Below are 27958 nucleotides of genomic sequence, written 5' to 3'. Positions count from 1 at the left end.
CGGTCCAGCCTCATCTCCCTCCACAGTGGCCCTTCCTCCAGCTCTGCATCCTGGCTGGCCTCTCGCATGGTGCTGGGGCCACATTCCCCAGCTCCTTGGAACCCTGATGACCCTGTTCTCCACTCCGCTCAGCTGTAGCCTCCCTGGTCCGGGCAGCCCCCCATGGTAACACCGCAGCCCTTTCCTCCACAGTCTTAGCCACGCTCATGTTCTCTTTTGCGTTTGTGGTGGTTAGGTTAATGCGTGCTCCCTGACTTTACAACCACAGCCAGCGTTGCTGACCATTGCGTTCCTGGTGCCTGGCACATCGTAGGCACTCAGAACTGCGGGAATGCAGGCTGTGCACACATTTTTCTACAGCAACGGTGTTTCTAAGCATCCTTTTGGGGGCCCCTCTTGAGACTCTTGCTGTCCCCACATTTCAGACCATGAGCTCCCCTGAACTCTCAGTTAAAGAGTCACAGCAACCCAGAGGCCTGTTGCCTGACCTTTACCCTGTGTCCATGAGCCCACCCATGGTGTTTCCTGTGTGGACTCTCACTCAGACATGAGGGTGTCACTATCAGCTTGTGTATAAGCTTGAGAGCCAATGATGTGAGATTGAGAAATTTTACACTCTGTGTTTAACCAGCAATCCTCCAAGGTCTCCACTTCCTTAAAGGTTCTTTGATCCTTAGCAGTTTTCTTTATGGATGGGTCGAAAATTAGCCTAATCACCCTAGCAGTTAACGAGCCCTTCAAAATCAGAGTGGCCTTTTCTTCATTTATTTTGTTATGGCTTTTGTACAAAGGAGACTCTACTCTGTTTGTTACGTTGTGTGGAAAAGTTGATTGATTTATGTTCCCCTTTGGGCTAGACAGAGATACAAATGAAAAAATATCTCACATTTATTGAGCACTTACTGTTTTCTGGGCACCATGCAAAGCACATTCCATGGACTACCTTATTTAATCCTCACAGCTCCTCGGTGAGGTGTGGATGCTGTTATCATCCCATTTTATAGATGGGAAATGAAGGCTTGGGGAAGTTAAATAACGTGTATAAGGTCACACAGCTGCTGCTGGTGGAGCTGGAATTTGAAGCCAGAACTGCCTGCTTTTGAGTGCATGCACTTAGCCACTGTGTGCAACTGCCTTGTCCTTCAAAGTGTTTCTGTCCTTTGCAGCTTATGACATGTTTGGTATAAAACAATATATCTCCCCCTTTCCTTCTCCCCACTTGGCATCTCCTCTAGACAATTCACTTTTTAAGCCTATCTAAATTGTTTTGTGTTTAAGATACATAAATAAAAATCATGTCATACAAAGTTACATTAAATCTAGCCTAAAAGTCATGCAAAACTGCATTGTTTATCAATGTACATTCTACTTTTCTAAAAAAAAAAAGTCCTCTGTTTTCATCTTAATATTCCCTTTTTAATATTTAACAATACTCACATAGCCTTGTGGCATGTTTAGAAGTGCAGCGCCAGTCCTGGGAGTCCTGGGATTGTGTGCCCGACTTTTCTAAAAAAAAAAAAAAGTCCTCTGTTTTCATCTTAATATTCCTTTTTTAATATTTAACAATACTAACATAGTCTTGTGGCATGTTTAGAAGTGCAGCGCCAGTCCTGGGAGTCCTGGGATTGTGTGCCCACAGATCTGTCCATCCCTGATCTGCAGGTTGCGCTCTGGGAACAGTCGGCCAATCAGAGGCCCTGGTGGGAGGCAGGGGTAGGGTAAGGCCGCATCGGGTATTTCTCTCCCTCTGTCTCCCACAGCAGCTGCATCTCTTCTACGGCTCCAGCTCCCGCTGGGCAGGTTCACCTTGCCTCCAGCTCCCACCAGGTGGCCTCAACCTCTAGTCTCCTTTACCTCCTCTTTTTGTCCTCCAGCCTCACCCTTTTGTCCCACCAGCCTCAGGGTGTTGGAGGCTTCCTGCTTTTCCTGTCTCTGGGCTGTGTTACTGCCCGTGGACCTTCCACCACCTGGGTACCCAGTCCCCCTAGTTGTAAATAAATAGGGCTTTCCCTTTTCCAGGCTGGACTCCAATGGATACTCTGGTATTCTCGCGTGGCATCACAATACTTATTTACAGTTTATTTTAGAGGCATGGAAGATGGGTGCTGTGACTGGGTTAGAATCCTCTAATTAAAAGCATCTAAACTTGTGTGTTCACTGTGGCTGTGGTATCAGGGGAAACACTGGCGGGACATCTGATGGCCTTGGTTCTGGTTATGACTGGGTCACTAGGGGAGCTTGGGGTCACTCAGGTCAGAGCTCCCTTTCATGTGAAAAAAAGGTGTCCCTTGGAGTCCTTTCCTGCATCCCCCTTTCTGGCATTAACTGCTTCAGAAAGAACCAACACAAATCCAGGAGGCTGTTTCCATTTCTGTGGGGACCCGAGAGTTGTTTCCTCCAGTGTAAAGGCCCCTGGCTCTAGCTGTCTGTCTTTCTGATGCGTGCTGTTTGTCCCTGAGGGGTCAGGTGCCAGAATGTGGGTGAGCCAGGGCAGTTCCATCTCCACCCTGGGAAAAGCCACAGACAGGCCCTTTCTGATTGGGACCCAGGAAGCTGGCCTTTGTTTGGGCCCAGCACACTCACCGAGAGCACAGGGCAGGAGTGAAACCTGGTGTTCAGTGTTCTCCTCTGTGGGTCCAACAGTGTTTCAAAGATGATGTTTCATTTGTTCACCCCACATATAAAACTAATAGGCAGAATGTACAGATGGCACTTGTCTCACGTGATATATTTTCTCTTTTTCCGTTTTAAGCACAATCTTCTTATAGTCTCTAAACACCACTGTAAAAACAACAATATCACCTTATCCAATATTGTTTTCATTTGTTCACCCCACATATAAAACTAATAGGCAGAATGTACAGATGGCACTTGTCTCATATTTTCTCTTTTTCCGTTTTAAGCACAATCTTCTTATAGTCTCTAAACACCACTGTAAAAACAACAATATCACCTTATCCAATATTGTGTGTGTATATGTTTGGGACCAGATACTCTGGGTGCCTTAAATAACTTCAGTTTACTAAACGTCACTCCTCCTCCCCACCCCCAGCCCTTTCTTTTCAGAAGATACATTTAGACAATCACCATTCACCTCTAATTCAAAAGATCTGCTGCCCGGCGAAGCTGTGCCTCATGGAAGGATATCAGCTCCAGGTATGGAAATGTTGTTGACTTGCTATTGGTTGCTTTAAAATTACTTTTCTGAAATGTGTGAATTTTCAGATTCTTTCAGCTTATGTGTTGCAGTTATTCATATGAAGGCCGGGTTTTGGAAAACGGGGAAACCCAATTTAAACAGCCACAAAAGTTTATTAAAATAAAATATAGACAATAATAAACCTCTTCATCTTTGCTTTAAGAGCTTACTGTTCTTTACCTGCTGATATTTTGTTCATATAGTGAATTTCTTATTCTTTAAAGTAGCACAATATAACCTGAAAATAAATTGCTTTTTTTTACACATTGTCAATATTTTATGCTGGCAGCCAGGAAGATACCATGGGTAGGGGGAGGGGTGTGTGGCAGGAACACTAGTCCCCAACAGGGCAGGTCATGACCCCTGTGGGGTGTGGGCCAACACAGAGACCACTTCAGTTTCCGTGGAAGCAACGTAGCTCATTAAGAAAATCTTGCCACCCAGATTCTACCTCTCTTCTTAGCCCTAGTATCTACACATCTCCGTCTAATGCTCCTTTCTGCCACCTAAGCCATCAATACATAGTTTCTTATCCATTCTTCCTCTTTCCTTTCTCCTTTCCAGAGTAAAAGGAGAGATGTACTTGCTGTCCCCTTATCAACAGCATGGCCGTGCCTCGGGGCTTTATGCGTTTGTTCTCAGAGTTATGAAATGAGAAATGAGAACACTTGAGAACCCCTGCACTGCAGTCCATACTCCCTGCCCACTCCCCACCCCCACCCCACCACCAGTCCGGCAGCCAGGAAGCTTCCTGCCGGTTGTTACCTTCCTTCCCAGCTGTTGACAGAATCTCGGAAGCAGTCAGCGGCCTCTATCCACATTCATTTGTCCAGCAGAGTAGAGTGGGAGACCAAGGCTCTGTGTGTGCAGGAGGGGTTCACAGCAGGGCTGTTGGCCCCATAGCTCTTTCGAGAATAAAGTCCAAGTGTTCTCCACACCCTTAGGGAGCCCTGTGTCACAGAGCACTGGCGATCTGATTAGTTTGCAATACCGAAGGAGTCAAGTGACATCTTCTGAACTGTTGGCTTGGGGCATCACAGGTCACTGGAAGTGGTTTGTGACAGGCAGTGGGGGAAGCAGCTCTCTGTCATTGTTGTTAGTCTTGTGATGGCAGCTCCATCTCTTCTCATTGCCACACATCCAGCCAGAGTCCGGACAGCTACGTGCTTTTTTAGCTTTGCAGGCAAGGCTTTTCTATGCAGCCACCAGAAAAAACATACTTACACAAAAACACATTACATAATAGCTGGTTCTAGAGGTAGAAAAAAATTTTGCTTAGTTTTTATCTTCATTCCCAAACAGGGGCTCTTGGAACTACTGTTTACTTCCCATGGTGTAATTTTGAATAGCCATCGCCCCGGTCCCAAAATTATTGCCCTGCTGTTAAGTTGATAGATTGTGACTTTCTAATGTCAAAATAACTGCCTATCAGAGTGCTGTGATCCATATGGCCAGCATCCCATGATGTATATACAAACCCTGTATTGCTGGCTTAATGTTTGCCTTGGCTGTATTTAAAGAAGGATTTACTGGTCGAGTTAAAACTAGACCTAAAACAGAGATATCAGTATGTGTTTAACTGTGCATAGGAGTTTTTTGTGATTTGCTTGATAAACTTAAGTTACAAATTAGATAAATTCATACTTAAAAGCTTAACTCTTATTTTGCGGGGGAGGTCAACGCAACTTGGAATTTTAAAATGTAAGTCCACCCTGCTGGGAGATAATCGATCTACTGTACTTCAACAAAGCTTTCTTTAGGCAGAGGAAAAGCAAAATGACTATATTTACATTTTGCTAAAATACACAGCTAAAAAGGTACTTTTATTTTTTAGTAAGCAAGGTGAAAATGCTTTGGAAACAGAGTTAAAAATAGAAAAACTTTAAACGATGGCGACAACCTTGTGATCATGAAGTTCTTGTAATCTGGAGACAGTTTTATAAGGAAAACCTTAATAATTTGGGCTAATTGTGGAGAAGACCAATCTGAATTAACCAAAGTTTGCAGTATGGAGACATTTAAGTAAGACTTATTCCTTTCAAGTCTGCATAGTAATAAATGGTCATTCTATACCTACCTTAATCACAATTCTAAAATCCAAAAAATCCTCCCAACCAAATTTTTTTGAATAAACTATTTGGTCATAAAACCTAATGGGAGGCTATTTATAGCCTTTATGTATTACAACAAGAGTGAAATTCATACATTTTGTTGCAGAAATACCTATGTGCTTGATTATGAGGTATTGCTCCAGGCCTTCTGGGATGTTACATAAAATATGTTTCATGCACCATATCATTATCCTGAAATCAGAAAAAGTATGAAGCCCCAAGGATCTCAGACACATATGGACCTGAATTTATTCTAGTACTCTGCTAAAAGCAGCACAGGGAAAAAAGAAATTAAAGCTAGAGCTGAGGATCTTTAAGTTCTGGGGTATCAGCATCAAGTATTCTTACAGAAAATTTCTGAAGACCAATTGGACAGAAGATTGCTGAATCATTGGAGAGCATGGGGACAAGGAACAGGAGCCCCATGGGGATCCTATAGTTCCAGGGCAGCATTATTAATGAGGGCCTGGGCTAGAGAGAAAAGAAGGAGTGGGGGCAAGTGGGAGAAGCAGACAGAGGGCCAGCTGACTGATGTGGGAACCTGGTTAGCTTTGTGATAAGCAAGTGGAACTAGGGAATGATAGTGGCTGTGCAGAGATGGGAAAGCCAGGAAGGAGACGGCTGACTTTAGTGACCAGGTAGAAAATAATTTGTTGTTAGTATATAAATGAAAGCCTTAGAGTCCCTAGAAATCTTCTCTTCCCATTAAATGTTACCACAAAAATATCATTTCTACTCTATTTACTTAGCAAACCTCTTCCTTCCACAGATAATGCAAAGATGAATGTCAGTCCGGAGAATGATCTCATTCTCAATTAGTAGAGACGATAATTAATGATGTTTAATGTGCTTAGTTCCTGTCTAAGAAATCCCTTGCAAATACTGAAAACACATAGCATCATTTCAATAATATGTATTGGTATATACGTATACACCTTTTATAAAAGGGATGAAATTCTCTTCCAGATGCCTTCAGAGCAAGAGCACAGGGCAGGGGAGGTGCCAGATGAGAGTATTGTTTAAGGCATAACAGCTCCTGAGCCACAGGGATCCACGTGTGTTGTGACTGTGTTTCAGGCCTGTTGGAGAGTGAAGAAGGCTGGGAGGGGGATAGCAGAGCAGGGAGAGGTTGGACTGTGAAGAAATCGAGAATAGCACAGTTAACTAGGCATTTGCCTTCGGCAGATGGTATTTGAAACTCACAGCTGCTACCATCCCAGAGAAACAGAATAAACACAGAGCTTCATGGTGTCCTGGCCTTGGTCATTGCCAGTACTACTAGACTGACTTTCCTGAGGACCAAAGAGTGCTCAGGAGCCAAGACCTAACATTTTCACTGGCTGCAAATGTCTTTAGACAGAGGTAACATCAGGAATCTTTAATAAAATGATGAGTTACCAGCTGCCGTCACCTTCTGCTGGAGAAGGTGGGAGTAGGGTCAAAATATCCTTAAAGCCATGAGAAGGTTATTGAGTGCACCCTGCGTGGTGGTGGTGCTGGTGATGATTTTACAAAAGAAATAAAAGAGCTTTCCTAATATGGGGGAGATAGAAGTTATAGACCAGGTATAATTTAATGTACTTTGTTTAATCTAAAGTTGTCTCACTTCATACAAGATTTACATTAATAGAAGAAAGATTCTGAAGTCAGGTGTTTTTCAGGACACACGGGGCTATTCTGTTAGTACAGAGTAGACCATTACTACTGTACCTGCAGCTATCTATGTTTTCCCATGGTCTTTCTGTAAGCAAAGACTATTAAGAGAAGAATTTACATCTCAGTACCACTTTTAAACACTGTAAAGCTTCATTTCTGTGTTGTTATGATTTTGAAGTCACAGTATGTTTGCACTGTATTAAGCCAGAAAACAAAAACACAACCAGAGCAGGTGTGAAGGCAAATGTGGGTCTCCATGGAATTCTTTCAAAGTGTTTGGAGTCACCGATGCTTGTGTTTGTTATTTCAGATGGAGCCTGGAGTTAAATGATGTAAAACATATCAGCAGTTATATTCGTAAACCCCTACCCCCATTATTTTCTAACATGCCTTAAAAAAACTCTTTTTGCTGTTGTTGCTTATAATGTTCAAACAAGAAAAAAAAGAACATCAGCACCTCTCACAAAAACAAGCTTCTTTTGGTAGGCAGGGGGAAGTTTTAGTTCCTTTCAGGACTTGATATGCCAATCAGGATTTGGTGTTAAATCAAAAGGCTGGTTTAGAATTGTCTGCCTTGTCCCCAGGCCTATTCTTGATTCATTTACCCCTCTTTTCTCTGCCCATCAATATAACACAAGTGGTCCTATGTCATATACTTCTCTGAAATCTAAATAAACAGTGTCTTGCATTCGAGTGCCACCCGCAACTAACTCTCAGCCTGCCACGCTACTGGCCTGTTATGATTGACCTCTTTAAGAAAGTTGGCTTAAAAGATATGTCTTAATGTGTGCATGTCACTTTCTTTTATGTTAAGACTTCCCAACTCATACCAGGCGAGAGGGAGAGAGAGAGACAGACACACACACAGACAGAGACAAAGAGAGAGAGAGGGAGGAAGCTGTCTTGTTTGTTTAATCTAAAGTTGTCTCACTTCATACAAGATTTACATTAATAGAAGAAAGATTCTGAAGTCAGGTGTTTTTCAGGACACACGGGGCTATTCTGTTAGTACAGAGTAGACCATTACTACTGTACCTGCAGCTATCTATGTTTTCCCATGGTCTTTCTGTAAGCAAAGACTATTAAGAGAAGAATTTACATCTCAGTACCACTTTTAAACACTGTAAAGCTTCATTTCTGTGTTGTTATGATTTTGAAGTCACAGTATGTTTGCACTGTATTAAGCCAAAAAACAAAAACACAACCAGAGCAGGTGTGAAGGCAAATGTGGGTCTCCATGGAATTCTTTCAAAGTGTTTGGAGTCACCGATGCTTGTGTTTGTTATTTCAGATGGAGCCTGGAGTTAAATGATGTAAAACATATCAGCAGTTATATTCGTAAACCCCTACCCCCATTATTTTCTAACATGCCTTAAAAAAAAACTCTTTTTGCTGTTGTTGCTTATAATGTTCAAACAAGAAAAAAAAGAACATCAGCACCTCTCACAAAAACAAGCTTCTTTCGGTAGGCAGGGGGAAGTTTTAGTTCCTTTCAGGACTTGATATGCCAATCAGGATTTGGTGTTAAATCAAAAGGCTGGTTTAGAATTGTCTGCCTTGTCCCCAGGCCTATTCTTGATTCATTTACCCCTCTTTTCTCTGCCCATCAATCTAACACAAGTGGTCCTATGTCATATACTTCTCTGAAATCTAAATAAACAGTGCCTTGCATTCGAGTGCCACCCGCAACTAACTCTCAGCCTGCCACGCTACTGGCCTGTTATGATTGACCTCTTTAAGAAAGTTGGCTTAAAAGATATGTCTTAATGTGTGCATGTCACTTTCTTTTATGTTAAGACTTCCCAACTCATACCAGGCGAGAGGGAGAGAGAGAGACAGACACACACACAGACAGAGACAAAGAGAGAGAGAGGGAGGAAGCTGTCTTGTTTGTTTAATCTAAAGTTGTCTCACTTCATACAAGATTTACATTAATAGAAGAAAGATTCTGAAGTCAGGTGTTTTTCAGGACACACGGGGCTATTCTGTTAGTACAGAGTAGACCATTACTACTGTACCTGCAGCTATCTATGTTTTCCCATGGTCTTTCTGTAAGCAAAGACTATTAAGAGAAGAATTTACATCTCAGTACCACTTTTAAACACTGTAAAGCTTCATTTCTGTGTTGTTATGATTTTGAAGTCACAGTATGTTTGCACTGTATTAAGCCAAAAAACAAAAACACAACCAGAGCAGGTGTGAAGGCAAATGTGGGTCTCCATGGAATTCTTTCAAAGTGTTTGGAGTCACCGATGCTTGTGTTTGTTATTTCAGATGGAGCCTGGAGTTAAATGATGTAAAACATATCAGCAGTTATATTCGTAAACCCCTACCCCCATTATTTTCTAACATGCCTTAAAAAAAAACTCTTTTTGCTGTTGTTGCTTATAATGTTCAAACAAGAAAAAAAAGAACATCAGCACCTCTCACAAAAACAAGCTTCTTTTGGTAGGCAGGGGGAAGTTTTAGTTCCTTTCAGGACTTGATATGCCAATCAGGATTTGGTGTTAAATCAAAAGGCTGGTTTAGAATTGTCTGCCTTGTCCCCAGGCCTATTCTTGATTCATTTACCCCTCTTTTCTCTGCCCATCAATATAACACAAGTGGTCCTATGTCATATACTTCTCTGAAATCTAAATAAACAGTGTCTTGCATTCGAGTGCCACCCGCAACTAACTCTCAGCCTGCCACGCTACTGGCCTGTTATGATTGACCTCTTTAAGACAGTTGGCTTAAAAGATATGTCTTAATGTGTGCATGTCACTTTCTTTTATGTTAAGACTTCCCAACTCATACCAGGCGAGAGGGAGAGAGAGAGACAGACACACACACAGACAGAGACAAAGAGAGAGAGAGGGAGGAAGCTGTCTTGGATTACAACAAAGTGTTTTCTTCAATCCTTTCTCAAACACAGCAGATTCTTTTTAAATTCAGGCTAAGTCATGTAAGTTATAGATAAACAATAGAACGTTGGGTGTTGGTGTGTATCGTTTTGAAATTTAAGCTCCTTTTGATTAAACAAATTTGTTCTGCACAGAGAAGGAAGCTAACAGTTACAGAGAATCTGCTAAATTGTCAGGCACAGGACATAAGAACTCATTGAGACACAGGAGTGATCCACAACTTACAGGTGACTAAGTGGAGGTTCAGAGAGATTTAATAACTTATTCAAAGTCATGCAACTGGTTGGTGGCAGCACAGGAATTCAACGCAGAACTGCACAGTGCATTTTCCCTCTTTCTGCCTCGTCATGCTGCCTCTTGAGTCAGACGATGTGTCACTGGACAGGGAACAAAAGGAGCTCACCTCCCTGGTGTTTGCCTGCATGTGTCCCAACCAGTTGGCATTTTAAGTATTACTGATGGACTGCTTTCTTTGATTTAGGAATAAAAAGTAGTTCTTCAAGTAAGGTACTTGAAAGAATTTATAAGTATCTACTGTTAATTAATATAATCCTAATTTTGTACTCTTTTAGTTCTTTCTTTTCTCTCTTCCTTTAAGGCTTTGATATCCGGTAATATCATAGTCACTCGGAATGTTTCTTTCAGTTAGGACTTCAGTAATTTTTAATGGATAATGGTTCATAGAAATAGTTGTATGAAGCAGTGTTAAACCTGTCTGGTTAAATAAAACACGTAATGCTGAATTTAGTAGTGATCTGATCAGCAGTGCAGAAGAAAAAGTTCTAGGCTGGGATTCAGGAGAACTTGGGTTTAGTCCTACCTCAGTTTCCAGTAGAAAGAGATTAGAAGGTCTCCAGGTTCCTTCCACATCCCCTCTAGTTCAGAAGTTCTGCCATCTGTAATGACCCTGTAACTTCAGCCAAGGTTCCTTTCTTTTGTTCTCAAGACTAAAACTATCCTGGTATATGCTGCTACAGGGGAATATCAGAATCTAGTCTAGTGGCTTTATCCCTAAAATTCCACCACCCCCACTGAGTGCCGGGGAAGGGACAAGTCACCATAAGTAATTCTCAAAAGACACAGTAATGGGGGGTGGTAGTGATTGGGAGGGGCACAAGAAGGGGGGATGTTCTATTTCTTTATCTGACTGCTGATTACATACACAGGTAATTTTGTGAAAATTCCTCAAGCTGTGTACTTATGACAGTATGTCTTCATTTGTTAAGGCTAATTGGCTTATTTACAAATAGGTGCCAAGTAGACAACTTCAGGCCATCAATAGGAGTGCACATTCACTTCAGACTATGACAGTGCTGATGATGACATTCTTTTAATTATACAACTTTTAGTTTGCAGGAACATTTCTATTTGTAACCTGAACTGGTTGCCCTGAACTAATGAACTTGAATGTGGATTCATGTCTTTCAAATCTGGTAGCTATTCCACATTGCTTATAGCATTTCTTTGACATACTTGCAGTAGATAAGCTATTGTCTGTGCAGCTGTTTACTAAAGGGAGAAAGTTTCACAGTTATGAATTTTCCTGATAATGTTATCTGAAGCTAAAAATTGTGTGCCCATACTAGCCCCATCTGCCCCTCGCTAGCCTAGTTTGGTCTTGGTCAGAGTGTAGGTGTATTCCAAGGGGAGCTATTGACTTCATTAAAAACAATTTGTAGAGAAAGGTCTTTCATTAGGCACTGTCAGCTTTGTGTCCAAGTTAGCCCTTCTCAAAAATGTAACAAATTAAATTAGTTAAATTGTTGGTCTCTATAGAACAATTGTGGGTTCACACACTAAAGTACAGGAATACTTTTTTTTAAGGGTAGTAATCTTTCCAAAGGAGAAATTTATATCCAGTTTAGATGCGTCAGCTGAGGTATCTATAGAAAGCCACAAAGATAGAGGGAAAAAACTGTGATTGTTTGGCTAAGCCCCTTTATCTCTGCCCACATGGCACACGGGTTGGGTCACTTGGTATCAAAGATAATCATCAGCACTTTCATGTTTGTTCTTGCTGGGAAATGGTAACATCCAAAATCCCTTTTAAGAACCCAGTCGAGGGACTTTTCTCAGGCACAGGTTACCCCCAGGGCTGTGGGCACTTTGGCCTTGGCCTAGTATTTTCCTCTGAGCAAAGCAAATATATATGTGCTCACATAAAATATTCTGAATGCCATTTATGAGGCCCCAGCAGTGCCTGTGGTTGCGTTTTTACTTTTGCAAAGACTGTTCAGATGCCTTGAGAGTGAACAGTGCTATAAAAGGCCAAATTCTTGAGTATGTGTAATGGATGATGGAGAGTATTTGTTTGAAAATTACAATGTAGTGACCCTGGCTTCAGTTTGGGACGGACTAATTCAATCTACAAGGCTTTTTCTATATATACAATATGTTCTTCCATTCCTTTGCTATCAAAAATACATATTCTCATTTCATGCAATTTCTTCTTTGTGTTTATTCCTTTTCAGGGCAGCAACTGCCCTCCGGTAACCAGGGTAGAAAAAAAAGAAAAGTCGTTCTTCTCACAAACTAGACCATCTATTTTCATTCAAACAAATCCATTCTGTATTCCCACATATAGGCCAGACGGGGAGTGCCTCTCGTGGTAAGAAAGACACCCCCACATCACACCGTAGCTCTCTTTTTGATGCATTTATTAGAATGATAATCAGGGCCTTCATCCCCCCACCCCCCCAGCTGTTCTACCTCATTCAGTGTGTTTCCTTTAGCAAGATACTTAGCTTTTCTGTCCTCAATTTATGTTCAGAAACAAAAGATGTTAACTGGAAGTACAAAAGTGTGGTCAGGCTTTGCACTTGCTTTATATTACCTTCGCCCCCCCAGCTGTTCTACCTCATTCAGTGTGTTTCCTTTAGCAAGATACTTAGCTTTTCTGTTCTCAATTTATGTTTAGAAACAAAAGATGTTAACTGGAAGTACAAAAGTGTGGTCAGGCTTTGCACTTGCTTTATATTACCTTCGCCACACCTTCCCCAGGTGTTCCGTTGAGACACCCCATATAGAGGTCCTTGGAGCTCTTCAAATTTGTCAGGTCTCAAACTGAATGAATCATTTCTCTTGCTTCCGACTTTCCTCATACTTCCCCTCCAAAAAAAGCAATCAATCAACTAATTAATACCTCCCTCTCCTGTTTTTTCTATCTTACTAGATAGCATCATCATCCTCTGCCATGGCACAAACCATAAGTCTGGACACCTATTTGTTTGGGTTCCACTGGAAACAAATTCTGAAACAAACATTGGAGTTTAATTGCTGGGGGTTTTTTGGTTTTTTGTTTTTAGGAAGCGAGACTAGGAAACACTGGTGGGGGGATGGGAAGGGAGCCAGAGAAAGGAAGGCAATAAAGCACACACTATCCAGCAGGTTACCAGTGTGGACAACTGGAGCACTGGTTTCCCTGGGAACTCTGGGATTCAATTAGGACACACATCAGGCTTTCCTACCTGAGGGGTGAGAGAGCTGGGATATTTATGCTGTCAGTCATCTGTTAAATCTGCTCCCAGGAGAGTTCATTTCCCCATACTCTGGTCTGCCACATAGGTGGGCCAAGAAGGCTTCAATGGCCAGAGAAAGCCCTTGGGAAATATATTCAGGTACTGGAAGTGGGAAGTCAGGCACTGAAGCAGTAAAGGCAAGATGATGATTGGGGAGGGGTATCAGAAACAACAGTGTCTGTGCCGCATCTTTCATTATTACCTCCTCTTCACCCTCCACTTCCGTTCAGTTTCCATGTCCTCCTACACCGATCCTTCCTGCTAGATCTCACCTAATTGTCTTCTTTCTTTCACTCCCAGCTGCCAATGACTTTATTCAAGTCTTCATCCCTAGGTCTCTGGATGATAATAGTGGCCTCTGGCTGGTCTCCCTGTCTCCGGTGTCAGCCCGCCAGTCCTTCTCTCCATCCTGCAGCCAGGCTAATCTTTCCTGAAGGCAGATCTCGTCACTGCCAGCCCTGCTGGCTTCCCATTGCCCTCAGGATAAAGTCTAAACTTCGTCTGCATCCATCTGCTCTGTCCTCATATGCTACCTTTTTTTTTTTTTTTTTTTTTTTTTTTTTTTTTTTTTTTTTTTTTTTTTTTTTTTTTTTTTTTTTTTTTTTTTTTTTTTTTTTTTTTTTTTTTTTTGAGTAGTCTCTGCTTTTTGGGGGATTCATTTCCTGCCACTCCAAAACTGGATTAGGTGCTGCTTCCTTTGATGTTCTTGGATATTTAGAATTTCCTATTTACTCATCAGCCTTCTGGTGTAGTTATAAGCTCCTTACTGGGCATAAATCATCTTGTTGACCATTATATCAGCAGAAGCCAGCACCTAATGTAGTTTCTCAACAAATCTTGGATGAAAGTATGTATTTTGTTGAAAAACCATGTTGTTGATGGGACTAGTTTTAAATGTTTTAGAGATCTCATAAGACTGTGATTATAATACACATCTGTTTTTTACCACAGGTTAAAATGAATCCCTTTGCAAATTTAAGGTGTGCAATAAAGCTTTTTATGAATATAGTTGGTCTCTCTCTGTGAATGTTCATGCTACCCTGAAGTCTCCTTTTAGAATAATATAGTTTATCTGGACAGGAGAAAGACTGCAGGGCTGCTGTGTTCATTTTTTTCACCTTAGATGTAGAGCTAACTGCCAACCACTGAAGAAAGAAGCTCTAGGACATTTCTGGGAGCAGAGAGTGGGAGGTGTAGGTACAAGAAGACTTTAGATGGTTTGATGTGAAAGTCCAATACTCAGGTTAAATTAATGTGAAGACCCAGTGCTGATTTTCACATGTAATAATAAATTTCCCAGTCATAAAATTCCCCATGCCATTAGTCCCATTTTAAAAAGCTTGGAATTAGGGCCAGCCCAGTGGCGCACTCGGTAGAGTGCGGTGCTTGGGAGCGCGGCGGCCCTCCCGCCGAGGGTTCGGATCCCATATAGAGACCAGTCCGCTCACTGGTTGAGCGCGGTGCGGGCGCGACACCGGGGGTTGCGATCCCGTTGCCAGTCGTGGTACGGGCGCGACACTGAGGGTTGTGATCCCGTTACCGGTCACGAAAAAAAGACAAAAAGGAAAAAAAAGAAAAAAAAAAAACAACTTGGAATTATTTCAAATAGAACTTTTTTCCATCTTTGAGCTAATGGCTGTTTTAAATGTCCCTTTTACCAAGTGAGCTTCTTTTTTAATGTAAATTATTTTATTGGGGGTCATTTTTATATTTTGATCCAAATGGGGCAAAAGTTCACATAGTACTGTCTAATAAATACTTAATGGGAAACTTTGTGAGACAGATTTAAGTTCAGGCTGAATCTATACAGAATTTGGGCAGCCCATGAAATGGAAATATCTTTTTTACTTTTAAATTATTTTTTAAAATAGTAATGGTTTTCTCCTCTTGCTTGAGAAACATATCCCACAAATCTTCTGAGACTTCCCCAGTTTCTTGCACGTGAAGAGAGAAACACTTTTCTATAGCTGTCAGTCTGCACGTCTCCTTACCTCTACAAGAAACAAGTAACAAGAGACAGGCCCTGGTGGAGTTGATGATTGCCACACGTACACAGCCATTTCTGCCCTCTGCTTCCTACACTCTCATGTGTTTTTGCATTCTATATTATCCCAGTCTTTTCCTTTCCTTTTGCTACTGTGAGACTTACATAAGGCAAGCCTTACATTAAATACTCTATTGAAAACGTAAATAAGACATAAGTTCCCTAAATTGTAGAGAAATACAACGCTCCATGTTATTTTGTGAGCTTGGACACTGATATCCCATTCTAGGAATTTAACATACAAATAGACTTAAGCAAATAATTCTCAGGTATATGGACAAGAATGTGCTTTGCACATAAAGACCTGAAAACAAACTAAATGTCCATAGGTAGGCAACTGGTGAAATCAATCATGGAACAGTCAGTGGAAAACTCCACAGCCATTAGGAAAGAAGGAAGGAGAGCTGTAGGAATTTATTTGAAAAGATGTCCAGGACATACTGTTATATTTAAAAAAGAAATTTGCTGTAGACAACATGTGACATGATCCCTTTTATGTTTAAAAAAAAAAAAAGAGGCAGTACATTCTGCATGCATGTAATATGCTTGTATATTCATAGATAAGATCCCTTTTATGTTTAAAAAAAAAAAAGAGGCAGTACATTCTGCATGCATGTAATATGCTTGTATATTCATAGATAATTTTAGACAGCTATAAACAGTGATTACAACTGAAGAGTGGAAAGGACAGGGATTGGGAGAAGAGGTCAGTAAGTGAGAGGTGTTCTTTTATTTTTCAGTTTGTATCCATTGTTCTATTTTTTTCCATGAATTTGCATTACTTTGTAGTTCTTAAAGGTTAAAAAAAATTAAGTGGGAGATCTATGTGTTCAAATTACTGGGGTTTTTTTGAGAATTGGCATTTACATATATTATTTGTAGCCATAGTGAATAATCTCTAGATTAAGCAAACTACTAAAAATATAGATTAAAAAAATCATTCTTAGCCATCTTCCTTCAGTGAACTCCCCAACCAGAAGCCAGACAGAGTTAAAATGAGTTTGTCATATAGTTCATGAGAATATAAAGCAGATTACAAATCCATATGAATGGTATGATACCATGATTTGTAGAAAATGTGTGCATACAGGAAAAAAGATCAGAAGGGATAAATGTAGAAATGTTAACTTCAGTCTCATTGGGATTGCAAGTGATTTTTACTTACATTTTAAAGATTTCCATTTTTATAATAAGCGTATATTATTTTTATAATCAGAAACCATCAGTAAGTTTTGTTTTGTTTTGTTTTTTTCATTTTGAACAAAGGAGAAACTATCATGTATATTCTGGTACTTAATGCCTGACACTAGATCTCTTTGGAAGTTTTTATCATGAGGATATGCCTGGAGATTTGGAATGAGATCAACTTTGGCAGAACCACATGTAAATATGACCCCAGGAAAATGGTAGACCTAAAAGCAACAGAAGTTAATGGAGATGTGTTCAGCTGGAAGAGATGAAAATGATGGGAACAACGACTTGTAAGGGGGCGTTTGGAAAGGAGAACCCATCAAAGTACTTCAGACTGAGGCATACTGTTTTAATGTCATGTGCTTATTGGCACTTACTACCTTCATGATTTCCCCATCCTCTCTTACATGCACTCTTGGGTACCTTTTTCCCTTCGGGGGCTTTCCAGTCAAAATGACTCATCCAGCTGCAGAATCTAGTTTCCCACCATAAGTATCCAGGAATGAGTCACTCAGATCAGTCACTTCTTTCTTAACTTCAATGAAATTAGGCTCAGGGTGTTCAACTGAAAGATTCATAAATGGGTGGGTCCTGGGAAAGGGGCTGTGAGGTTATCAAGAAAATCAACTGTATCATAGGAATGGGAAAGAGACCTGGAAACAGGATAATTAGGGAATGAGATAGCCCAGAGGTAGAATGATTTACAGGAAAGTTTAGGTCCAAACCCTGGCTGTCAGTCTTTGCTAGCATATGGAAGCAGGAATTAATTGGTTATGTGGATTTTAGGTAACCATTTTGTGGCAAGATGATTTATAAGGCCAGATGACTCATACCGCTTATTTTTTTGCGCGCTAATTTTGTGTGTACTGTATAGGCACTTGCCAAAAGAAATGCAAGAGAAAAGTTTACTCAAAAAAAAAGGGGGACTCTTGCAAATGCTTTTAACGTGTAGGCATGCTTTCGGTATGTGAAAGTTTTTTTTTACACTATTTTTGGTCAAATTGTTTTTTGTTTTTATGATAAATGTTAATTTTTAAAGCACTCCGGTCTATCTCCCAACTGTTACTTTTATCACTCGAAAATGTGGTATTTTAAAAATATCATCACTGGTGTCATACTAAGACTTGCCTTGGATTACATGCCTTTCACAGTAATTAACGTATTTTTAAAAAAGGCATTTGGACATGAAAAAGAAAAATGAAGTTCACCAAAATGTTCATAGCAATTGTCTTTGGTGGTGATAAGAACTTTGGTGATGGGGTTGTTGTTTTTTTTTCCACTTGTCTATGTTATTCCAGTTTTCATATATATATATATATATATATATGTATTTCATATATATATATATGAAATATATTTGAAATATATATGAAAAATATTCATATATATATATATATATATAATAAGCATGAAACACTATTACAAAGAAATATTAAATTAATGAGATGAAGTAATATGTTAAGGAACAAAAATAAGATTCATGATGTTTTGAGTTATAGGCTATAAATATAATAATTATTGTGGTCACATACAGAATAGGTCTTTGTCAGATGCTCCTAAACATCTTGTGTAACAATGAAAAGATTTTGGCAAAGTCGTTTCAGAAATTTTAAGGCTACACAATTTGTAAGTTATTAACAAAGAGCTGTGAAATCCTTATATAAAATACCAATATGATTACAGTCCTTTAAATACATATTTCAATTTGGGGATTTACTAATTTCATTCAAGGAATGATTGAAGTTTGAAGAATACTTATTTTTAACCTTAGAAGGGAAATTAATGAATTAAATTTATCTTAGGGCACCAGCTGTTGCAGAAGAACTGTACACCGTCTTCTCTAACTTGGTTGTTGAAAATAGAGTGTTTAATGGAATGGCCCATTGTACTGTTGTATTGCACTATTGGTCTCCTAGGTATCATTGACTTGGGTTTTACTAATAAAATAATAGCAGCTGACAGAAGGTATTTTCAGTAGTTATGTCAAGAAGTATAATGAGCATTCAGATTTCTGTTGCGTTTATTTAATTTCCTAGCAGAGGAGGTCAATTAGGAAAACAATCTCGGCGGCTGCAGACAAGTTCATTGACTTTCCCCTTAGATTATTTCATTCTTCTCCATCAATGTCAGAAGATACTGAAGTGTTTTGAAATAAGAGTTGAATATAAAAGGATCTGAGTAGTGTTAAGTATTTGGTAAGCATTGAGAAGCTTGTGATGTATATATACCACTATGGCAAAAAGAAGGTTTATTCATTCATTCAACACATACTTATTGAGCAGCCGTTATATGTTAGGTACTTTTTAGGTCCAAAACAAAGTCCCTGTCCTCATGAGGTTTACACCCTACAGTAGGAGGCAGACAGTAAACAAGTATACTATATATACGTATATTATATGTATAAATATGTATGATAACATAAAGAAAATAATAAGCAATGTAAAGAGGGAGTTTGGGAAGGGGCCATCTAAGATAGGGTGATCAAGGAAGATTATTCTCCAACAAGATGCAATTCAGACAGCTCCCTGAAGCAAGTGTGGGAGCAAGTCACATCATGACGTGTGGGGAACAGTGTTCTGGGAAAGAGAGCAGTAACTGCAAGGCCCTGAGGTGGGGTTGAGCTTGGCCCGGGGCAGGGACAGCAGGAAGGAAGATGAAGCTGAAGGGGTGGGCAGGAGAAGGTTTATAGGGCCTCCTGGTGGATAGCAAAGATTTGAGCTTTTATTGCAAATATGCCAGGAACCATTGGAATGTTTTGAGCAGAAAAGTGACATAATCTCACTTCTGTTTTAAAAAGTTAATCTGACTCTTTCTTGTTTAATCTTTAAATCCCAAGTAATGTCCTCCAAAAGGCTTAATAGAAACAGAGAGGCTTGCATAGGGATAAGAGGCAAAGAAAGTTAATTTGCTGAGTAGTGTTTTTATAGTGGATGGAATCTGTGCATATATACCTTTAATAATTAGTTAATAAGTAATGGTGAGTGTTGCCCAGTATTTATTTCATTTAACTTTTCTTATTATTACATTATAAAGGAGGGGTTATGTTTTAATTTATTTATCATGTTTGATTGAAATTTTTTTATTTGTTAAAAATGACTAGATATTTAACTGAATACTTATGGGGAAAAGTCTACCAAAATCATTTTAATAACGAAAAGTCTCAGAAAGTTACAGAACTTGAAATCAGAATGTAAAGAAAAGTAAATTTAATTCCATTATTTAGAATTTCTTCTAGAAGAGAGAACACCTTCAGAAGAAAGGTGAATTTAGCTTCACAGAAGAATTGCTCCAGCATTATTTATAAAGAGCTATGTCAAGCAACTATGACTTCGCCAATAAAACTGCAAATTACTTTAACAGATGCTTACAAAACATGCCTAGAGGCTATTGTATATTTGTGTTTTGCCAGTACTGCTGTAGAAGAGGTGATTTACAATCCTAAAACCACTAATGATGGCATTTTCTGAATGTTATACCAAATTATATTGTGTAAGACAATAACATCCATTATTTTCAACAGAATTCTTAAATATTTGTTATATAGACATAATACTGACAATCAAAAGAGCTTAAATTTGCTAGTACATGATATGCATCTTCTGGAGTGACGGATTTGCCTTTGTCCCATTTATGGAAATAGTGTTTAATAAGCAATTTCTTTGCTTCCCACACTTAGAAACAGTGTGAAGTTCTAAACCATCAAAAACCTAGTTACTAAGTAAGACAACCACAGCCCCCGAAGGGCTGAGGTTCAAGACAACTTTTCAGCTAAGTAGACCACTTCCCATCCACCTGCAATAACCTTCAGAGGTCGAAATCACTTTTTAGAAATACTTTCTTTGTTATACAGAATATCTGAGGTAGATTCTTCATAAGCTTTTCAAGACTTGCATTATATAAACCCATCGTTCAGCTAAATGTTTGTTTTAAATGTTTTTTAGCCACCAGAATAGAGTCAGTGGTTATCTAGTCTAGACCAGTTTCTGTGCCGTTCTTCATTCACGCCATTCAGAGGCAGTTTGCTGAGATAGGGAGTGAGGTCATGGGTTTCAGGGATGAAAGAGGCAGCCCACTCCTTGCTGGCAAGCTGTGAAGCTGACTACTTAACGCGGAGCCAGAGTGAGTCTGAATTACAGTTTCCTTTGGGATGATGCAAGCTTCACAATCCACTGGGGTGAGGGGCAGAGGTGGAGAAAGGAATAACCTTTACAAGTGATCCAGTTACGTCCATGTTCACTACTGTATGTGTGCACACACACGTGTATGTGGGTGTGTTCTTTTCCTGTTGGCATGTGAGACAAACTGGTCACAATCTCTAAGAGGGCTGCACTGTTTTCACTACAAATTTCCACTGAAGAGACTTTAGAGTTTAAAAAAAAAGAAAAATTTTGGTTGACTGAAGCGAACAGATTGTTACCTAGCAATGGTGGGCCCTCTTCAGGTTGGCACAAGCATGTACTAGAACAAGTTATAACAGAAACGATATGAAGTTAAGGAAAACTGCATCCATTTTGAGAAACTGGATTTTTTTGTATACATAAATTACCTAGCCAGGATGTTCCTGTGCACTTAGCACACTGAATGCATTTAAGTCATTTTCATTTGATTGGGAAACTGGGATAAACTTGCAGTTAGACCTTTGGGAAATCATTACTGGTTCAAGTTAAATGATATTGCTGGCTCTATTAGGTTCTTAGAGTCTTGGGGAGTCATATACACTGATTTATAAGGAATCCTTTGATCAATTGGAAAAACTGCTCTCTGCTCAGAATGAAGGCAGAAAAGACGTCTCCCTGGTCAGGTTGTGTGGTAGATGTTCTCAAGATGATGATATTAGCTCTGTGCCTCTCAGACTATATCCATGACACTTTCTAAATCCTTTTGCAAACAGCTAGATTCCAACATGACTGCCTTTATTTGAGCAATTAAAGAACTAGGAGTGATTCTGATACAGTTTGCTAGCAAAGAAGTGATTTTCTTACTCTCTTGTTGGTGGTAACCAGCTTGGGCTCATTTTTTTTTTCCAATTGCTGAGTTTAATGGGATTAAAGAGATTTTTTTTTTTTTAAAGTTTAAATCTGCACTAGAAAAAGGATATTTGTTTTTGTTTTATGTTTTGGTTTTAATAGACTTGAACTCAAGATACTGTGTCATAATAACAAAGTAAGTGGAAGGATGTACTGAGTTAGTGGCTTTCAAACTTTTGACAAAACCCTGAGTAAATTTCACCTGTTTGTATGTATGTATGTATATGTGTGTGTTAAAATATGTAGAGATAGGTTTGTTAGTAAGTAAACAGGCAATGATGATAGGTAGAGAGATAGGAAAGGAGGGAGAGAGGGAGGTAATTGAAACAATTTTCACACATGTACCATGTCTGACATTTTCTAATCTATTCTATTTTTATACTGGTTGAGACCCACTAAGTTTTATGATCTGCCAGTGGGTCACAACCAGAAATTTGAACATCACTGAGCTAACCAATACAGAAGCCTGGAGTCCCCCACCTTTGAGTTCCCTTTGGGCAAACCTGAGAAATAGCTCATGCACTCTAACGAACGCCTTTGAGCCAGTTGCTTTGGTTTTGACTGGACAGGCTGGATTGTGCCAAGCACCTTGTGGATCCAGACTCCCATTCTTATTGAGATGGTTGGGTCACCCCTGAACCAGACCTTTGAAGTTATGCCTGACTGTACCAAAAATAAACAAAAAGAACCAAACCCTTTTCCAGTGTAGTCTGATAATACTCTGCTTTGTATCTTAGTGGAAAGAGAAAGTAATGGTGTTTTACATTTGAGTGAATCTCCTTGAAGAACAATGTCTCTGAATTACTTTTCAAAATCTTTAAGTAATGATAAAGTGAACTTAAGTGGGAGTAAAAAGATAGAAGAAATTTTTAAAATTCTGCATTTAGCCATTAATTGGACTCTTAGAGTCCTTAGTATCTGAAACAAGTTTGGTTATGTACTTTCCTGGATGTAGGTAACTAGGACAATGCCCAGCCTTCATTCTATCCAGTGTATTAGATAAGAGGCAAATGACCCCCACTCCCCAGTACATTGCCTTTGATTTCTGTTTTTTAAAATGATCTCTTCTTGTTAATAGATTCCCTTTCCTACCCTTCCCGTCCTCCCTCCCATGAATGGTAGAAATCTTAGATTGAAATAATGGAGGTTTTTTGGTTGCTCTTCTGTTTTTTAAAATGATCTCTTCTTGTTAATAGATTCCCTTTCCTACCCTTCTCGTCCTCCCTCCCATGAATGGTAGAAATCTTAGATTGAAATAATGGAGGTTTTTTGGTTGCTAGAAATGATGGATTGCAGCCATCAGCTATGCTTTTTAAAGCATATGTATTGAAAGGGAAAAGAAGATATGTCTTGGATTCCACCCACTCCAGAAATCAGCAAAGAGAGAATTTTCTCAATTAAAACATAATGTAATTTCCAACCCACCCTTGGGGCATTACTTCTGCTGTGTTGATGAAAATGAACATCAAATTGATTGGCTTCCCACGCCCTGACAGTCATTAATTATGCCAGAGGTGCTGGGGATGAGTGTAGTGATCTGAAAGAAGTGCACGTTGACAGCTTGTTCCTCACCTCATTCTGGAGTCCCATCTCAGGATGGGCCCGAGGTGTGTTTTTACAGTACACTGCTTCCCCACTCTGTCTAGGAGGGAAGAGATTTTGAAGGTATTATTTTGCTTTGAATTAGCTGATCCCATGGAATGTAAAGAGGCTTTCATTCGTCAAAATACATTCAGTGCTAAGTCTTATGGAGGTATCAAGGTAGAAGAACTTGACCCGTGGGGCTAAAAAAGCTTACATATTTGAAAATACCTGCAAGAGATTCTCACTCACTGTGCATATATAATATCCAAACGTCTGCAGATAGGGTGCTAGCAACATATAAATGCCAAAGGAACTAAATGTTTAATAGCACAATGGTCTCAATTCTGAAAGGGTCAAATTCTCTACTATCAAAAGAATTTCTATAGAAGAATCCTATTCATACATAGTGAATTTTTTTTTTAACTTACCTGCAAGAGATTCTCACTCACTGTGCATATATAATATCCAAATGTCTGCAGATAGGGTGCTAGCAACATATAAATGCCAAAGGAACTAAATGTTTAATAGCACAATGGTCTCAATTCTGAAAGGGTCAAATTCTCTACTATCAAAAGAATTTCTATAGAAGAATCCTATTCATACATAGTGAATTTTTTTTTTAACTTCACATAGGCAATTATTTCTATCTTAACCTTGGATAGAGGAAGTTGGACTAACAGTTAAATGTGCTTGGAATTATGCCTATGATTTTTTTAGATCCCCGAGAATTTTCTTATTGAAAGCTCAGTGAACTTCTTAATTTAAAATATAAGAATCAGCTCATGCTCCTTGCCCCTGGTAATCACCAGGGCACCACTATCATCAAAAGTACATTAAGGACCTACCTGTCTGTATCCCTGCTAGAATTTAAATAGTCACAGTCTCTGCCTTCTCAAAATCTGCAACGTAGGATACATTAGATGTATGGATCTCAGCTAGGAGTGATTTTGCCCCCCACCCACCGAGAACATTTGGCAGTGTCTGGTGATATTTTTAATTGTCAAGACTCGGGGCAGGTGCTACTGGAATCTTGTGGGTAGAAACAGAGATGCTATTAAACATCCTACAAGTGTTAAAACACCAAGGTCAAGGGTGGGAAATACCACATGTCCTCACTCAAGTGGGAGTTAAAAAGAAAGAAACAAACAAACAAACAAAAATCACAATAATACGTTGAACTTTCAAAAAGGGAGAACAGAACTGTGGTTAGTAGAGGTGGGAAGCAGGGGAGGGAAGAGGTATAGCAAGAAATTGGTTAATGGAGTCAAAGAAGGATTACGTTTTATAATGGTGAATATGCTAATTATCCTGATTTGATCATCACGTATTGTACACAAGTATTGATAGTCAACTCTGTACACCACAAATATGTATAATCAATTATGTTTTGACAAAAATAAAAAATTTACAGGACAGCCCCCACAACAAAGAATTATCTGGTCCAAAATGTCAATAATGCTGAGGTGGAGAAACCTCACATACGTGCTGGCAGATGTACATAAATGGCGAATTGAAAACCAAAACTCAATGACCAGATATACAAATTAAATGATATTGCCTCAACTGTTTCTATTCTATGGTTTGGTTATTTAATAGCTCTATTAACACATGTCCTTGTTTGATAAAAAAAAAAAAAAAAAAAAAAAAAAAACCCGAGTGCAATTGTGACACTATTTCAGTGTAACAGTGACCTAAGGAACAAGCATCAAACATGACAGAATCTTGCTAATGAATTATCATTAAAATCTCAGGAAACAGAGAATATGCATTTTAGAGCAGGGGTCTTATTCATTATAAACTGATAACTGATTATACTTTAGATGATAAAATAAAATATGTATTATAATCAAGATTTGATGGCTATAAAAAGACTAAAATAGCAGTGGCATAAATAGGTAGAAGGTTTGCTTCTGTCTTATATAGCAGCCAGAGTAGAAACAGTCCAGGGCTGACCTGGTGGCTCCAGGGTGCTCAGGCTCCTGCTGTCTTCTTACTCTGCTATTCTTGGCATGCTGTTTGCATTTCATGGTCTAATATGGCTGCACCTACTCCTATCATCCCATCCACATCCTAAACAGTAGGAAAGCAAGAAGGAAGTCGCGGGCATGACCCTTATTTTAGGGGCATGGCCCAGAGTTTGTACACATCAGTTCTGGTCATCCTGTTGTCTAGAACTTGGTCACCTGACCACACCTAGCTATTAGGGAGACTGACAGTGTTTTGTTGCACAGCCATGTGCCCAGCTAAAACTCAGGGGTTTCTTTATTAAAGGGAGAAAAAAAGCATGGATGTTGGAGGACAGCTAGCAGTCTCTGCCTGAGATATCTTGTTTTAGGTTAATTCAAGATCAGGAACCCAAAGACTGATTAATAATTCCAAATGGCCTTTGGTCAGGATAGAGGTCACAGACTCTGACAGTGTCAATGATGGCCTGTTATTTCACTCTGGTGTTAATCCTGAACGGTCAACTCTCTGTGCTTGGACTTCCTCCTTTGTAAATTGCTAATGATAGTAATACCTAACTCATAGGGTTGCGGTGAGGATTATAGTGTAATATGTGTAAAACACTCAGGATAGTGCCTAACACACAGTGAGCACTCCTAAGAGCTATAAATATTACTCTTGTGTGGGATTCCTGCACCTGACCAGCTTATTAGATATCACAGGTTTGATCCTTAACTTATAAAGCACATAAATTTCTGTTAATTTCATTTGGTTTTTAGATCTCAATCAGTATTTGTTACTTCAATCTAATTTTGTGTTATAGCTGCCACACACCCCCAAACCCAATAAAAGTATCAAAACATGAGATTTGATCCGAAAACAGTAAGATGGAGTTGCTGTAGGCCTGAGCCAGCTCATGAGCCAGTGAGAGCACTGTCAGCAGTGCACACAATGGAAACTCAGTGTAGACATCACCTCACATGTGTCTTTTTCTCAGCAAATGTCAGAGATTTATGGTTTGACCCAACAAAGTTCATTTACTCTTCAGTAAAGACATTTAAAAATTCATAGTGGAAAATTGCAACTCAGAAGATGTACAAATGGCAGTAGCTATCTTACCTTTTACAGTATTTCAGATTTCAACATCGTGTAGCAAAAATCTTTCCCTGAAATTCTGCCTCCATCAGCTCTAATAAGCAACATGACTAAAAATAGGGTTAGAACATCTTTAAAGCTACAAACATACATATATACATACATATGTAGAGAAAATCCTGTGTAGATGTTAGGATAGTTGTGCCCCTAAAACACACATGTTCATTATTAGGTTATTTCATACTTTTTACTAGCATAAGTATGGAAAGCAGGTCAATATCTTACCTGCACATGGAGTGATAGAAATGCAAATTATGTCTGTTGCTTGAATGGAGCAGGATGTATGTTCTGTAGCTTACAGCATACTCCCATGTGAACATGAAGTGAGTAGGGACCGCCACATGCCAATATTCAAACCTTTATCTTGATTTTCTTCTCAAAAAGTTTCTGAAAGTCCCTTTGGTCCTCACAACATAAAATTTAGTAGCGTGATTCTGCATCCATTTAATGATAAAATCAGTAAGGGAGAATGATGGTGGCTCATTATAGCAATTTATATTATTTTTATCACCAGAAAATGATAAAACAATTTCATATAGTTTTATGGAAATGAACATTATTTAGACTGACTTGGATCAAAATATTTATTAGGCTGGCTAAAATTGAACGCACTCAGAGGGAGTGTGGGTTTAACAACAATACCGTGAAATTTTCAGAATAAATTATTTACATTTATACCACAGAAGCTCTGCTTATGGAAATGAACATTATTTAGACTGACTTGGATCAAAATATTTATTAGGCTGGCTAAAACTGAACGCACTCAGAGGGAGTGTGGGCTTAACAACAATACCGTGAAATTTTCAGAATAAATTATTTACATTTATACCACAGAAGCTCTGGTCTTTTAAAACTCAACACATTATAGTACTGTAATGCTTAAAAATTGTTCATTCAAGGATTTGAAGAAACAACCCTCAAGAGCGTTAGTTCCTCTAAGCAGAAAAAGGAGGATTCCACTCTTACCCTCTCCCTTTTTAAAATAAATGAATAGAGGAAGTAGAAAGGCATAGAAGGAGCAGATGGGAATGAGGACTGATAGCCTTACATTGGTGAACAAGCTCCAAAGAAGAAGGTGATGTCCTTTTTCTGTAAGGCAGCATCCGTGAGTAGGGAGGCTGTGAATAATCTCTTACAGTTCAGGGACTTCACAAACTTCTTGGCGTAAGACTCACGTGAGTGACCAGGTAACCAGCTGTAACTTGATAGGCAGATAATCCTCTGGCCATTATTATAGAAGAGCAGTAGGGGGAGTGTCTGCAAAGGTCAATGTGAAGCTTTCTAAAATAATTTTACCTAAAGGCAAAGAGATTACTTTTAAGAATAAGATCTGTACTTGCTTTGTTCCATAGTCTCTTTTACTCAACACAGAGAAACTCAGATTCTGATTTGAGCCTGATAAGATTTTTTTGTGGGACACTCTTCAAAACCTTTAATTTTTGTTTTGGGATGTAAGATTATACTAGAACTCCACTGATTAATAATTAATACAAATGTAGTCCCAGAATTGTGTAACTCAGAGCTGCTGGCCCTGATGGATCAAAATTCTTTATAAAACATAACACTTGGGCCGGCCCGGTGGCGCACTGCTACAGTGCGCCGCTTGAGAGTGCGGTGGCACTCCCG

The 27958-nt window shown here is 39.3% G+C and overlaps 1 protein-coding gene across 1 annotated transcript in view; it reads left to right on the top strand.

Moving 5' to 3' along the window:
* ZNF827 (zinc finger protein 827) overlaps positions 1-27958 on the top strand; it is a 161802-nt gene that overhangs the window by 104583 nt on the left and 29261 nt on the right. The window contains exon 8 of the mRNA XM_008578633.1: positions 3053-3156. Within this exon, the coding sequence (XP_008576855.1) occupies positions 3053-3156 (104 nt within the window). The remainder of the gene's footprint in view (positions 1-3052; positions 3157-27958) is intronic.

The sequence above is a fragment of the Galeopterus variegatus genome, unplaced genomic scaffold (assembly GCF_000696425.1).
Source record: "Galeopterus variegatus unplaced genomic scaffold, G_variegatus-3.0.2 Scaffold1731, whole genome shotgun sequence".
In the NCBI taxonomy this organism is placed as follows: Eukaryota; Metazoa; Chordata; class Mammalia; order Dermoptera; family Cynocephalidae; genus Galeopterus; species Galeopterus variegatus.
Note: the sequence above shows the minus strand (reverse complement) of the source record. Positions and strands in the feature narration are given on the sequence as shown.